The sequence below is a fragment of the Puma concolor genome, chromosome D4 (genome assembly GCF_028749965.1).
Source record: "Puma concolor isolate L17-30 chromosome D4, mPumCon1.1.hap2, whole genome shotgun sequence".
In the NCBI taxonomy this organism is placed as follows: Eukaryota; Metazoa; Chordata; class Mammalia; order Carnivora; family Felidae; genus Puma; species Puma concolor.
The window spans coordinates 70,602,545-70,617,945 of record NC_141679.1 but is presented as its reverse complement, the minus strand read 5'-3'; the positions used below and the strand labels follow the sequence as shown (position 1 = coordinate 70,617,945).

The following is a 15,401-nucleotide window of genomic DNA, read 5'->3' as shown; positions in this document are numbered from 1 at the left end:
CTGAAGCAGGCTCCAGGCTCTGAGCCATCAGCCCAGAGCCTGACACGGGGCTCGAACTCACAGACCACGAGATCGTGACCTGAGTGAAGTCGGATGCTTAACTGACTGAGCCACACAGGCGCCCCAAAAGGAAAAATATTTTGAATATAATTTCCACTTTAATTTGCTTCTCTTTCATCTTGTGTCATTTAGGACATACCTGTTTTATAAGAGGCATACTTTTTCTAAAGCTATCTTTATTTGCTAATTGATAGTAAAATTTCATGAGATTTGAGGTCAGCTAATATATTACCATTATTTCCTTTAGAATATTAAAAGAATTTTTTTTAAATGTTTATTTTTGAAAGAGAGCACGAGCAGGAGAGGGGCAGAGAGAAAGGGAGACACAGAATCTGAAGTAGGCTCCAGGCTCTGAGCTGTCAGCACAGAGCCCGACGCGGGGCTTGAACCCACAAACCGTGAGATCATGACCTGAGCCCAAGTCAGATGCTTAACTGAGCCACCCATGTGCCCCTAGAATGTATATTTTTCAAAGTTTATTTTGAGAGAGACAGAAAGCGTGTGAGTGAGGGAGGAGCAGAGAGAGGGAGAATCCCAAGCAGGCTCCGTGGGGGCTTGAACTGAAATTGTGAGATCTTGACCTGGGCCAAAATCAAAAGTTGGACGCTTAATGGATTGAGCCACCTAGGTACCCCGAGATCTTTTTTTAAAATTTCATTTAGAATATTTACCAGATTCTAAATTACAATTTGAAATGTAAATATACCACTGTGTGAGAATTCAAACATAAATACAGGTTATGTTCAAATTGACTGCCATTTCTTAGATATGATGATAATAAATTCTTTATATAACAATGGTAATTAATGCTGTTAATTTTCTGAAGTTGCTTATGGCTTTCACTGCTTTAATCGTTATGCCATAGTTTGATTTGCAATGCTGAATATCCTATTTTGTCTTAATAATGTTTGAATACATATGCATTTTTATTAAGTTGTGCTTGAAAGATAAGTAATTCTCTTTTTCATTTCTGTACAGATGATCATCTGGTTGGAGAAGATGTTAGACAAAATAATTAGCATTTTCATCATATTTTTATTAGTGATAGGAACCCTTCTTTTAGCCCTACTCCTGACTGCAAAGGTAGAGTATAACAATTACTATTGCCATTAATAAACTCTTAATTGTTATAATTGTAGTATGCAGAAGAAGTTGGCAGAAGCCAGCATGGAAAATTTACTTTGCTTATAAATATATTTAACAATTAAATTATTTAAGATTTTTGCATTAGTAATTTTGTCATGAATTTGCCTAACTTTTATTTTTTTTATGTGCATTTAAATTTTGTTATCAAAACCCTCAGAAGTAAGTGCAGATGAAAAAAATGATGCTGAAGAATAAGTGGCTTCTTCTTTCAAAAGGAGAACTATGATCTGGTCTCATGACTCCTAAATTCATTAGTTCTTTGTTTCCTAGATCAGAATTTCTTGATTAGTTCCTTCCCTTCTTGTCTCATCAGTCTTCCTGCTAATTTACCATGGAATCTTTTTTGTTTTCTTTTAATTTTTTTTTAAATTTTTTTTTAACGTTTATTTTTGAGACATAGAGAGACAGAGCATGAATGGGGGAGGGGCAGAGAGAGAGGGAGACACAGAATCGGAAGCAGGCTCCAGGCTCTGAGCCATCAGCCTAGAGCCTGATGCGGGGCTCGAACTCACGGACTGCGAGATCGTGACCCGAGCCGAAGTCGGACGCTTAACCGACTGAGCCACCCAGGCGCCCCTAATTTTTTTTTTTTTTTTTTTAACGTTTATTTATCTTTGAGAGAGACAGACAGACAGAGTGTGAGAGGGTTGGGGGCAGAGAGAGAGGGAGACACAGAATCTGAAGCAGGCTCCAGGCTCTGAGCTGTTAGCACAGAGCCCGACATGGAACTTGAACTCACAAGCTGTGAGATCATGACCTGAGCTGAAGTTGGACGCTCAACTGACTGAGCCCCCCAGGAGCCCCCCAAAGGCCCTATCTCTTAACCATCATATTGGAGGTTAAGATTTGGACATAAGAATTTTGGGAGTCTACACCCTTCTTTCATCTAAGAAAACCATTCTCCAAAGTGCGACTAAAATTTTCTCTATATTTGATACATCTTCCTGACTTTTAAAACAAATGTTTATTCTGTATCTTAATCTTTATCTGAAATCCACTGAACTTCTCATCCTAGGTTTTGATATGTTGTTTTTCTAGGAGTTGTGAAGTTTATGTGAAATAATGGACATGAAAAATTTTCATATATGTGCACCTGGGTGGCTCAGTGGGTTGAGGGTCTGACTTTGGCTCAGGTCATGATCTTATGCTTTGTGGGTTTGAGCACCCTGTCAGGCTCTGTGCTGACAGCTCAGAGCCTGGAGCCTGCTTCAGATTCTGTGTCTTCCTTTCTCTCTCCCCTCCCCCTGCTCACACTCTGTCTGTCTGTCTCTCTCTCTCTCTCAAAAATAAACAAACATTAAAAAAATAAAAATAAAAACATTTTTTTCATATAGTGCTGTAGAGGCATGGTAGTAAACGTTATCGATGGATAATCTGATACGCAGACTTTACTAAAGCATTGCATTGTTTCCTGCTGTGTCAGTTACCACTTGGAAGTCCTGTTCTCAGTCGTTCTCAGCCTCAGTGTGTCCTCAGTCTTACCATTTGCTCCTAACAGCCTGTGCTCTCCATATTTCTGTTTCAGTTTCTGTGTAGTTCTTACCTGTTCTTTGGATATGAATCATGTATAGTCACTTATAGAGACTGTATAGACTTTTTAAAGACCTTTTTTGTTTTTATTTTGCCTGAACCTGCCATTATATATTCTTATCTCCTATTCTAGCTCCTAGAGAAATTTTACACCAGTATGATCTTCCGTTTTCCTTTTTCCTCTCTCCTGCTCTTCTTTCCCTTTTGTATTTCTTTGCATGGGGTCTTCTTGCCTGCTTATCTCAATTATGTTCATTTTTTTTAAAGTCCTTTTTCTTTGTTCAACCTATGCTTCAGTGAGCTTTTACTTTCCTGAACTTTGATAACATTTATTACCGAACCACTTCTTTGTGGTCTAGGACTCATGCAAACTGAGTTTTTGAAGGAAACTTACTGGTTATCTAGTCTTTTCTCCCAGCCAATAAAGGGATTATTCTCTAAAACACCATGAGGATATCCACTTTAATGTCTAATAGCCATTTCAAATGTAGTATGTCAAAAACAGAATTTCAGATCTTCTCTTGCTTATCTGTTCTCTTCCTCATAGTCTATTTCAGTGTAAATGACTACTCCATCCCACTTGCTTAGGTGAAAAGCCCCAGAGTCATCCTTGACTACTTCCCTTTTGTATCCACATCCAATTAGTCAGAAAATCCTTTTTGGTTTCATCTTGGGGTAGTAGCAGGGCAGCAATGTCAGGTAGTTCCTTTCCATCGAAAGCAAGAATAAAACAGTATAAAATTATTAAAAACACCATACTAGGGCATTGGAAAACCATTATGCAACAGTTTGAGGAGTATTTGCTCATGAAAAACTGTTACTGCATCTATAAAAACAGATAGTTTGTGGTTTTCTTGCTTGGAGATATTCTTATCCCGCCTAGCTTGGACAGCAGAAGCCTGTAGCTTTTCCCATGGAGGTGGTAGACTTGACTTGGGGCTGACAATAGAGTAGCTGTAAATTAAAGGGGGGAGATTCCGGAAGCAAGAGAGCCATGAAGAACTTAATAATAAGAGCATTAATAAACCATGCATCCTAGACTGGTATATGGGAGACCCCATGGAGTCCTGTGAACATTGAAAGCCTGGAGAGATTTGCAGATTGATTATGCCTTTGGTTGCATTTCTCAATTCTCATACATCTCAGGCTGCAGGGGATGAAGATTCCTATCGTGAAATATCTGGGCATGATTTCTGCCAAAATCGTTTGCTAACTGCTAAGCTGTGCAGGTTCAGGGGAAGGCTTTAGGCTTTAAAAAAATAATAAGATGAAAACACTGAGCAGAGACATCAATGACAGGGAAGGCAGATTTTGCGGTTTGACTGTAGATAAGTTAATTCTTTACTGAAAGAAACAACAGCTCTCAGAAAAACAAAACAAAATCCAGAGTTCTACAATGCATTTTTTTAAATGTCTAATTTCTAACCCAAAATTATTAGACACACAAAGAAACAGAAAAGTATGACCTGGTGAGGAAAAAAAAAAAACAAAACAGTCAAAGAAGTGGATATTTAAGTGGCTCAGATGTTGGATTTAGTAAACATTTTAAAGCAGATATTATAAATAGAGCTGCATATATATATGTATGTCTCTATATATAAATATATCAAAAGAAGTAAAGTATGTTAATAATATGTAAACAAATGCAGATGCTCAACAGAGAAATGGAGACTATAAAACAGAACCTAATAGAAATCCTAGAGCTGAAGAGAGCAATAACTAGTGAAAAATTTACTAGATAGGCTTAACAGCAGATTTGGGATCCAGAAAAAAAACAATGAGTGAATTTGGAAAAAGATGAATAGAAGGTATCCAATCTGACACAATATTTGTCAAATAGTGGATGAGGGGAGACTCAAAGATTTGTAGGACAATATCAAAGATTCTAACAGATACATAATTGACATCCCAGAAAGTGAAAGGAGAAAGAGTGCAAAAAATATTTGAAGAAATTATGGCCTACGTTAAAAAAATTAAAAAAGAAATTATGGTCAAAAACTTTTCAAGTTTGATGAAAAACATTAAAATAGCCAAGAAGCTGAACAAACCCTGAGTGGAATAAATGCATATAAAACAAATACATACAAAACAAACCATACCTAGACAGATCATAGTCACCGAAAGCCAAAGAGAAAAAAATCTTTAATGAAGCAAGAGAAAAATTATGTATCACACACAGGAGAACAACAAAACAATGACTTCCTATAATAAACCATGCATACCACAAGACATTGGAATGATATATTCAGTTTTGGGGAAAAAAAACAAGTGGTCAGTCAAGAATTTTATAATAAATGAAACTATTCTTTAAAAGTACAGGCAAAATAAAAATATTTCTAGATAACCAAAACTGAGAATTTGTTAATAGCACACCTGCACTTTAAGGAACGCTGAAGGAATTCCTTCAGACTGAAGAGAAATGACTCTAGAAATAACTTACGTCCAAAGGGAGGAATGAAGAGCATTTGGTAGATATGTGCATATATATAAAAATTATATCCCCCACCCTTTTTCAGTTTGTTCAAATAACAGGACTATTTAAAAGTTTTAACACTGTATTGTAGAGTTTATAATACACCTAGATGGACTATGTATGTATAACCATAGCACAAAGGAGAAGACTGGGATACAACCATAGTGGTATGGAGTTCTTATAAATATTTTATTGGAAGTAAGTCAGCATTAACTTGAGGTGATCTATGATGAATTAAAGATGTGGTAAGCTTAAGCTTAAGATAAATAAGCTTAAGGTAAATAGCAACCACTAACAAATTTTAGAGGAACTGAAATGGTATACTAAGAAATGTTGCTTAACACAAAAGAAGGCAGTAAAAGAATACCAGTAGGGATGAAACAGAAGACAAATCGCAAAATGGCAGACTGAATCCAATCATATCAATGCGTATATTAAATATGAAGCAATTAAATGGCAGAGATTTTCAGACTGGATATAAAATAGCAGGCTCCAGCTAAGTGGTATCTGTAAATGATACCCTTTAAGTTCAGAGCCCTAAAAAGTTTGATAGTCAAAAGATGAAAAAAGATACACCCACCACTCACACTGTAAACATAAGGTTTGTAGGGTGATTATATTAATGTAAGAGCAGATAGTTTAAACAAACATTACTGAAGGTAAGTAAGAAATAAGGACTTGTCATGACGATAAAAGAGGTAACACTGCAGTAGGATTTAGCAGTTTTAAAACGTGTGTATTCCTAACGGTAGAGCTAAATAGAAGGTGAAGCAAAATAGTCAGATTTAAGGAGAAATCGACAAACCAGTGATTATGGTTAGGGATTCAGTAATACTCTTCTTGTGGTAACTGAGAGAATAAGTAGATAGAAAACTAGTTAAAAATAGAAAAGGCTTGAAAAACACTGTTAGTCAATGTGAAGTGACAACAGCAGAATGATGTTCTTGTCGAGTGAGCACGGAATACTCACCAGGGCAAACTGCCTGGTATGCCCAATTTGAAAATAGTAAAATATAGAGCATATTCTCTAAGGCTGGCTTGTTCCATTTTGTCTGTCTCATTTTTTGGTTATTGAGCAGGGTAAATTCTGAGATACAGTTTCAGCTGGCTTCCCTCCCCGCCCCCCTCAGAAACCTTGCTAAGTTCTTTATTTGCTTGTTTGTATGTCTCACACTGTTTCATAATTCTATAAGCACTGTTCATGCAGTGTTGATATTGCTTATATGTACTATACACACACGTGTGTGAAATTAATATATTTATGTATTTGTCTTGTGTATATGTATAAATATTTGTATGTACCTATTCACATGTTGTTTTTCCTTAAGTTGTTTAGCTTCTTGAAGGTAGGGAGCTTTTATGTACTTTTTGTTTCCCATAGTGAGTGTCATAGGACATTATGTATAACAGCTGTTCAGTACAGGTTTCTAAATTAATTGAAACTAAGATGTGTAATTATTTAACTCTAAAAGCATTGTTCCAATAATAGTGTGGAAAAATAAATGTTAAATTGGGCTTATTTTTTATTGAGATTGTTTTTCTCTCCTATCCATAATACAGGTGCATCAAGAGAGTGTGCACATGATTGAAGTCACAAGCAATTTGATTAATGAGACTCTAGCAAATCACCCTGAGTGGGCAAAGTAAGAGTATTATTTTGGCAAAATAGAAATGAATGGCCTACGTTCAGTATCTGCACAAAACGATCTTATCTTCATTGATGTATCTATATTGGAAGAGAAAAGATGGAGTTTGCCAAAGCTTTGATGAATGTTGTTGTTTTTGCATCAGGACAGCATGTATTGGGGGATGGTGGGAGAGGGAAGTGTGTACGATTTTGGGAACAGTTTATGGTAAATGACTTTGTATTTGAATTGAGATTTATAGTTTACAACATGTATATGATTTGCAAAGGCCTTTCACCTACACTTGTATGTAGGTGTTTATCACAGTGACTGAGGAGGTTGAAGAGACTATCCCCATTTCACAGATGAGGAAGCAGAATCAAAGGTTACAGAATTGGAGATAATCCCCCAGTGGCAGGGTCAGTAGTGTCTTCACATTGTGTCATTTTGGAGGCAGGGTAGGCAGTCTGTGGCTCAGGGCCAGATCTAGCCACCTGTTTTATTGGAACACACCCATACCCATTTATTTACATGTTGTCTGTGGTTGTTTGGGGGGGGGGGTGCAAGAACAGGTAGAATTGAGTAGTCGTGATACAGATTTTATGTCCCGAAAAGCCTGAAATACTTCTACAGATAACATTTGCCAACCCCTGTCTTAGATAGGGTCTCTTTTTAACTTGTTTAATTTGGCTTCTGTGACAAGGGTTTTATGTCACCCTGTTGAATTTGATTGACAAACTGTATGGCCTTTTTTTTTTTTTTTTTTAATACCTTCAAAGTAGTCACTAATGTAAGTAGGAAGTACTCTGCCAGTTTTAGGATTGCAAATTGAGATTTCACTTGCTTTTCTACTTTGAATTGACTTTATTCCTTTATGTAAAACCTGCAAAGGACGTTTCTTGAACTTGGTTTAGAATCATATTCGAATATCCTTAAAAAGGACATCTTGCAAAATGTGTTTCACACTCAAAGTGCTTGTCCTTAATATTCCTGTTTAGTTACCAATTGCAGTATATCCGTAGAAAGGAATAGCATTTCACTTAGCATTCAGTGACAATAAACTGTACATGCAGCAGCATGGATAGATCTCAGAATAAGTATGCTGAGTGAAAGAAGTCAGGCAGAAAATAAAAAAACGAAAAAAACCCAAAAAACCAACAACTGATACAGTATGATTCCATTTATGCTAAGTTCTAGGAAATGCAAACTAATCCATAGTGACAGAAAGATCAGTGGTGTCTGTGGATAGGGGTGGGCCCCAGGAAGGGAGTACATAGATGCACAAGGAAACTTTTGAAGGTGATAGATAATGTTTATTATCTTGATTAAGGACAGAAGAAGAGAAGTGGCATAATCAGATTTCATTCTAGAACAGTCTTTCCCTCTATACTATGGAGAAAAGATGCACAGCATATAAGATTTGAGCCTTTTAGAACTAGATGAGAGGTGATGAAGTCCTTAATTGTGGACATTTGTAGTGGAAATGAATAGGGTTAGTAAGATCTTAAGGAGGTTGGTTGGTGGTCAACTGGATATAGTTGGAAGAAATCTAGCATGACTTTTGTTTCTAGCTTTGAAAGTTGGTTGATGATGGTAGATTCACCTAGATAGGAAGTAGAGGAACAGATACGGTGGGAAAAAGAATTTGCTTCCTTTTTTTATCTTTTATGTTTGATGTGCCTATGGTAGGCAGAGGCATCTTGAAGACCATTGGCTGTGTTGGTGTTTAGTTCAGGAGAGTGATCTGGAGTGAAGTTAAAAATCAGGCAGCGTTAATATCTCAAGGGCTCCTCTTTCGGCGGTCATTCTCCTGTAATGGAAATAAGCCCAGAGCCCCTCTATACTGGTTTTCAATGGCAATAGGACTGTCGCTGCTACTGTATTGAAGGCACACACAATCTGGGGAGCCCCAGATCGAGCAGTTTATAAAGTTGGTTGTTTTTATTTTTAAATTTTGTAATAATTCTAGATTCACCAGGCATGGCAAAGAAAGCCATAGGGAGGTCCATGGACTCTTCAGCCCACCTCCTCTAATGTTGACATCTTGCATGACTATGATACAATAACGAAACTAGGAAATGGACATTTTGCTAGTTTCACATGCATTTGTGTATATGTGTGTTTACAATTTTATCATATGTGTAGCTTCCTATAAGCTATTAAGACCATCAAGAACAGAACTGTTCCATAACCACCGGTTTCCTCATGCCACCCCTTTATAGCCACATCTACCCTCTACCTTCTCGTTTAACATATCCCTAACGCCTGGCAACCAATAATCTGTTCTCTGTATCTATAATATTGTTGTTTCATGATTGATACATAGATCAAATCATAGTGTATGTAACCTTGTGAGATTGAAAGATTGGTAGTGAACAAAGTTCACTACTCATAATTCTGTTGAAGTTCATTGAAGGCATTGTAGGTATCATTAGCGTGTTCCCTTTTATTGCTGTGTAATATTCCAAGCAGGAAGATGGAAGGAATTAAAAGCTGTTTAGGCTTTGATCATCTGTGGGAAGTCTGATTCTTTGGCGACAGATTAATGGAGGTAGACATGAATGAATACTAATGGTTCTTGCAATATCAGTACTCAGTGGATTCCTGTCCTGAAGATGGCAGTTGACTTTGTGGAAAATTCACGTAGATATATCTAGTGGGGGAGATACAGTTAAGAACTGGTTAGATATGCTGTCTTCCAATTTGATGCACGTTTTATATACCCTACGTAGGTACCTCGACTTCCCATGAGTATATTTTGTGAGCTGGTGGATAAATGACATAGGCAGGGTAGGGTCATCTTCACAGAGCTTCATAGAAAATGAAGTTGGAGCACATCTTTATTCTTGTCTTGAACAATTTTGTTCACTTGGAGCCCATTTCTTGTTTTCTCTTAACTAGTCTCAAGCCTGTTGATTCTCATGACCCTCCTCAGGAGATGGCATTAAAATGGTACTGAATGTGATTTAGCCTTCCCTTACTTGGGAGGAATCCCCCAGGCTAAGCTAAGTTGTTTTTAATGGGGATGTTCTTTTGGTAAGTCACATTGTGATAGAGATTAACCTCTCCCCAGGAAGATGAGGGTAGGCCAGTCCAATTTCTAGGAACTTGGTTTCTCTTGACTGATCCCTCTTGACTTAGTGTAGTAGAATTAGTGATTGGTTCTGGTTGATAATAAGACCAAAGCACATCCCAGTTTGTCTCAGCCAGAGTTGCTCAGGTGTTTCTGGCCCTGTGTCTCTTACAGGGCACTCATTGTGAGGAGGTCTGGATGGAGCCAAGACCTTTGACTTAGCCTCACATCAGCTCTCCTCTCATCTGGAGCTCTTAGGACACCTGTGTGATGACGTTGGCAAAGTGTTTTCACAGTAGCCAGCAAGAGTTTATCAGGCCTTATAGATGCTTGTTAGTCATTAAGGATCTATTCAGATACTTCTGTCAATCTTCCTACTTTAACACTACAGGTTATGGGGCACCTGGGTGGCTCAGTCGGTTAAGCATCCGACTTGGGCTCGGGTCATGATCTCGCAGTTTGTGAGTTCGAGCCCTGCGTTGGGCTCTGCTGACAGCTCAGAGCCTGGAGCCTGCTTGGGATTCTGTGTCTCCCTCTCTCTCTGACCCTCCCCCACTCACACTCTGTCTCTGTCTGCCTCTCTCTCAAGAATAAACAAACATTAAAAAAACAAAACACTACAGGTTATAATTTTCCCCATGAAATGTACTACCAGTTAATTGAAAACATTCAGCTCCCTTCAGAGCACTGATGAACCTGTAAATACTAGGATAATTTAAAAGGTACTTAATTTCTCCCAAATCCCATCTGTGTTTAAAGATCCCAGTTTCCTGTTCACATACTTAGATTATTATATTTGTAATCATCTCTTTTTGTCCTACCTGCTGAGAAATACAGTTATAGCAAGTTTTGTCCTACTTGCTGAGAAATAGTTGAGAATTTGCCGAAAGTTTCACAAATATTTTATTTGGAGTGTAGGAAGAACTGGTTAATATTAAAGGTTGAAACCATTACTAATTTGATGTTCCACTTTTTTTTTTAATTTTAACATTTATATATTTTTGAGAGACTGAGCACAAGTGGGGAAGGGGCAGAAAGAGAAGGAGACACAGAATCCGAAGCTCGCTCCAGGCTTTGAGGTGTCAGCACAGAGCCCGATGTGGGGCCTGAACCCACAAACTGGGATCACGACCTGAACTGAGTCAGATGCTTAACTGACCGAGCCACCCAGGCGCCCCGACATTCCACTTTCTAATGTATCCAGAATGCCTTTTGCTCTGATTAAAGATCATTGCTGTCCTAGGCATCATTACTTTGTGGCTGTAGTGGCAGTTGGTTTTGTTTATGACCATATTTCTCTCTCTCTCTCTCTCTCTCTCTCTCTCTCTCACACACACACACACACACACGCACGCGCGCAAGTTACCACTTCTGATTTACTATATAAATTACTACAAGTATATAAAACTGCTGTGAGTTGTGAACATTGCAGATTTGACTTGACTCACTATTTGACTCTTTCCCATAAGCCAGCTTTGTGATGTGTGTCATATTTAGGCCTCAGGAAAGTACTTAGTTACTGCTTGCCTTGGCCTTTGGGCATCACTCATGTATAGTTGAGATCAGGACTATTATATTTGTGAATGTCAACATCTCTAGTAAACAGTCTCTTGAGGTACAATTTAAAGAATATATGAAGATATTTCTTGTTGAGGAAACATTGAGTATATGTAACATATTCTTGATTGAGGCAGATGATGCAGCCTGCGTAGTTAACAGGAAAGTGAGGAGTCTGTCTCTCAAAGCACAAGGAGTAAAGCTTGTAGATGGAGCTCCCTGTATAGCTGAAACGCTGCTCAGGAGGTCCTCATATCTTAAAAAGATCTCCAGTGAGTACGAAATTGAAAACAATGATTCACCCTCTTAATTTTCTTGTTTTCTTTCTGAGTTTTTCACATTCTTAGACCAGTGGTTCTCAAACTTCAGCATGTATCAGAACCATTTTTAGGGCTTGTTAAGGTACAGATTGCTGGGCCCCTGCCCAGTTTCTTTTTCAGTAGATCTGGAATTGAGCCCAAGAATTTGCATATCTAGCAGGTTTCCAAGCAGTTCTGATGCTGCTGGTCCATGGACCACACAATGAGAACCTCTGCCCAGGTACTGACTATCCCATTGTCCCAGAACCACTTCTGCTGGTGCTGAATAAGGCAGATAACATGTATGGACAGAGCAGAATGAAAGGGAGTTTGTGGGGGAGAGTGGGTCTAATAGCTAAGGAAGGCTTGAAGGGAATCTTAAATGGTAGAAATAAGCATTAGGGTCCGAAGTCAAGGCTTCCTACATATGATTCATTTGTAGCCGTGTGTGATAACTGATCAATAATTTGTCAGTTAATGATTGTTTAAATACATTGAATTCCAAGAGTTATTGGTGCAGTACACTAAAAATATGCTAGTTTTTAATTTTTTTCTTTTTTCTTTTAAATTAGTTGGCTTCCTGAAGCTCAGGTAGTCCAAAGAGCCCTCAATTCTGCGGCTAACAACGTGTATCAGTATGGAAGAGAGTGGATAACCCACAAGGTAAGGGAAGAGCCTCTCTTTGTGGCTTTCTCTTTGCAGGTTCTTCATTGGTAGGACTTAACTGCTTTAATAAAGTATAAATGGAGATTCTGTTTAGAACAGTTTGTTTTTGAAATAGGCTTAAATCTACTAGACAACAAGAAATGTACAATGAAATTAAACTTTCTGGGTGATTGTATTTAATAGTGCTAGTGGGGCGCCTGGGTGGCTCAGTCAGTTAAGTGTCCGACTTCAGCTCAGGTCATGATCTCACAGTCCGTGAGTTCGAGCCCTGTGTCAGGCTCTGTGCTGACAGCTTGGAGCCTGGAGCCTGCTTCAGATTCTGTGTCTCCCTCTCTCTCTGCCCCTTCCCTGCTCATGCTCTGTCTCTCTCTGTCTCAAAAAAAAAAAAATAAAAACATTAAAAAAAAAAAAAAAAGTGCTAGTAGCCTGAACAGAGAGATTTGTCCTTTGCTTCTTGTTCAAGGTAGATATTCATTCTGTCCTAATGCACAAATAATGATCATTAAGATTGGTCAAATAAGGCTTTGTGGAGAAGAAAATGTTGTTAGCAAATATTAAATATTATCTACTGGTGACTGTGGTTGGCATTTCTAGTTTGTTTCTTTTCATCTTTCCAAGAAATTTGCAGTAGTCTGAATTATTTTACCCAGTTTACAGAGGAAGAAACAGGCTTAGCAAGGCTAAGTAACTTCCCAGTGGTCACGTTGTGAATTGCAGACTTGGTTTCAAACTGAAGACTAATTCTAAATCCCTTGTTGTTTCTACTATAGCATGCTAGAAGTTCATGCCCAAAACTGGGTTAGGTGCTTTATTTAACATGGCACTTGAGAGAAACGCTGAAGGAATGATATGTCTTAGATGAATAAAGAGAAGGAAGAGTGTATTTTAAGGAGTGTTTTTGTAAGCCAAGATGTGGAGACAGGAGTCTGCTTGAGGAGATTAGTCTATCTGAAGCTTTGCGGAAGGAAATGAAGGATAGAGGAAAAGGCACAGTTATTGCAGGTAAGGGTTAGACTCCATGGGACAAATTTGGGATATCCTTTTATTCTCTACCCCCCAATAGTGCCTATGAGAAGGACGGTAATTTGGAGTTTTAATAGATTGAAGTAATTAGGATCATCTAGGGATTAACAAGGTTTGTTGCAGTTAGATGTATGCCCAGAAAAAAAAGTATTGGTATGTGATTCCTTGTTCAAAATTCAAGAACGAAGTCTCAAAAAAAAATTATCTTGGAAATTACGCTGTCCACCTGTGTATAGTAATCTAACCTAAGGATGGAATTATTGTTGAGTAAAAAGTTAAGAGAAAGATCTGTGTTACTGATTTTCTTGAGCCCATACCAGGTAACCAAATCAAATGCCACATGGAAGTCTTGAAAAAATATTTGGTGAATAAGTGAAAGATAAGTCTATTGGTATAGATTTCATAACTATCATAGAAGAAGATCCAGCCATTGCAGAAGCCTCTTAGACCTCTAGAAATATATTCGCTGACTTACTCTGCTGAAAGCATAGTATTTAATTTTTTGGCTTATATATTTGTTTTGGTATATAATTTGTATTCTGAAAATCTACCTACTTGGGGAAAGCTGGAGAATGTTCCTTAGAAATTACTTAGAGAAAAGATAAGTTTGAAACCTTTTGTTCGAGATTCTAAAAGGAAAGACAGCTGAAGAGAGAAGAGTATTGCTAACAAAGATGGTAACATACTCATGGTCCTGATTTAGAAGACATGAGAATAATATCTAAAACCAGCCATTGAATGTGTATTGACTGACGAATGGATAAATAAAATGTGGTGTATCTATATACGATTACCTGCCATAAAGAGGAAGGAAGCACTGATACATTCTACAATATAGATGAACCTTGAAAACATTAATGCCAGTTGAAAGCAGTCATAAAAGAACACATACGTATGATTCCATTTGTATGAAACATCCAGAAGAGGCATATCTATAGAGACAGTAGAGTAGTTTCCAGGGGTAGGGAAGATTGGGGGAAATGGTGGAGTGACTGCTAAGAAGTATGGCGTTTCCTTTTGGGGTGAGGAAAATGTTTCAAAATTGCTTGTGGTGATGGTTGTGTAAGTTTGAATATACTACAAGAAATATTGAATTACTACACTTAGGTGGGTGAATTGTAAGGTGTGTGAATTATCTCAATAAGGTTGTTTAAAAAAAAAAGAACCATTGAAATTATAGGGGTAGCTTTTCTTTTTTTTTTCTTTTTTATTTTATTTTATGAATTTTTTTTTCAGTATATGAAATTTATTGTCAAATTGGTTTCCATACAACACCCAGTGCTCATCCCAAAAGGTGCCCTCCTCAATACCCATCACCCACCCTCCCCTCCCTCCCACCCCCCATCAACCCTCAGTTTGTTCCCAGTTTTTAAGAGTCTCTTATGCTTTGGCTCTCTCCCACTCTAACCTCTTTTTTTTTTTTTTTTCTTTTCCCTTCCCCTCTAGGGGTAGCTTTTCTTTTTTTTTTTTTTTAATTTTTTTTTTTTTTCAACGTTTATTTATTTTTGGGACAGAGAGAGACAGAGCATGAACGGGGGAGGGGCAGAGAGAGAGGGAGACACAGAATCGGAAACAGGCTCCAGGCTCTGAGCCATCAGCCCAGAGCCCGACGCGGGGCTCGAACTCACGGACTGCGAGATCGTGACCTGGCTGAAGTCGGACGCTCAACCTACTGCGCCACCCAGGCGCCCCTAGGGGTAGCTTTTCTAATAAGCTCAGATCTTATCCAGCTAAGAGTCATGTAAGAATTGGGTCTCAGGAGCAAAAGTGTGGAAGGGTCTGAAGCTAGGGAAAAAGGTCATGCTCAGAAAGGGAAGACAGTTTTTTTGGGGTGTGTTTAGGTATGAGCAGAGAAGGTTCCTGTCTTCCTTCCCCCGTCTATGTTGTCAGCCTTATCTCCTGTATCCTCTATGCATTATTTGGGTTTTACCAAGGCCTGCTAGTTTGCT

General features: G+C 38.2%; 1 protein-coding gene across 6 annotated transcripts in view; it reads left to right on the top strand.

Moving 5' to 3' along the window:
- The window catches only part of TMEM245 (transmembrane protein 245), a 103,106-nt gene that overhangs the window by 39,372 nt on the left and 48,333 nt on the right, over nucleotides 1-15,401 (top strand). For all 6 annotated transcript variants that reach the window (XM_086683650.1, XM_086683651.1, XM_086683652.1 and 3 more), the window contains 3 exons: nucleotides 1,039-1,143; nucleotides 6,770-6,852; nucleotides 12,336-12,426. In XM_086683650.1, coding sequence (XP_086539776.1) covers nucleotides 1,039-1,143; nucleotides 6,770-6,852; nucleotides 12,336-12,426 — 279 coding nt within the window. The remainder of the gene's footprint in view (nucleotides 1-1,038; nucleotides 1,144-6,769; nucleotides 6,853-12,335; nucleotides 12,427-15,401) is intronic.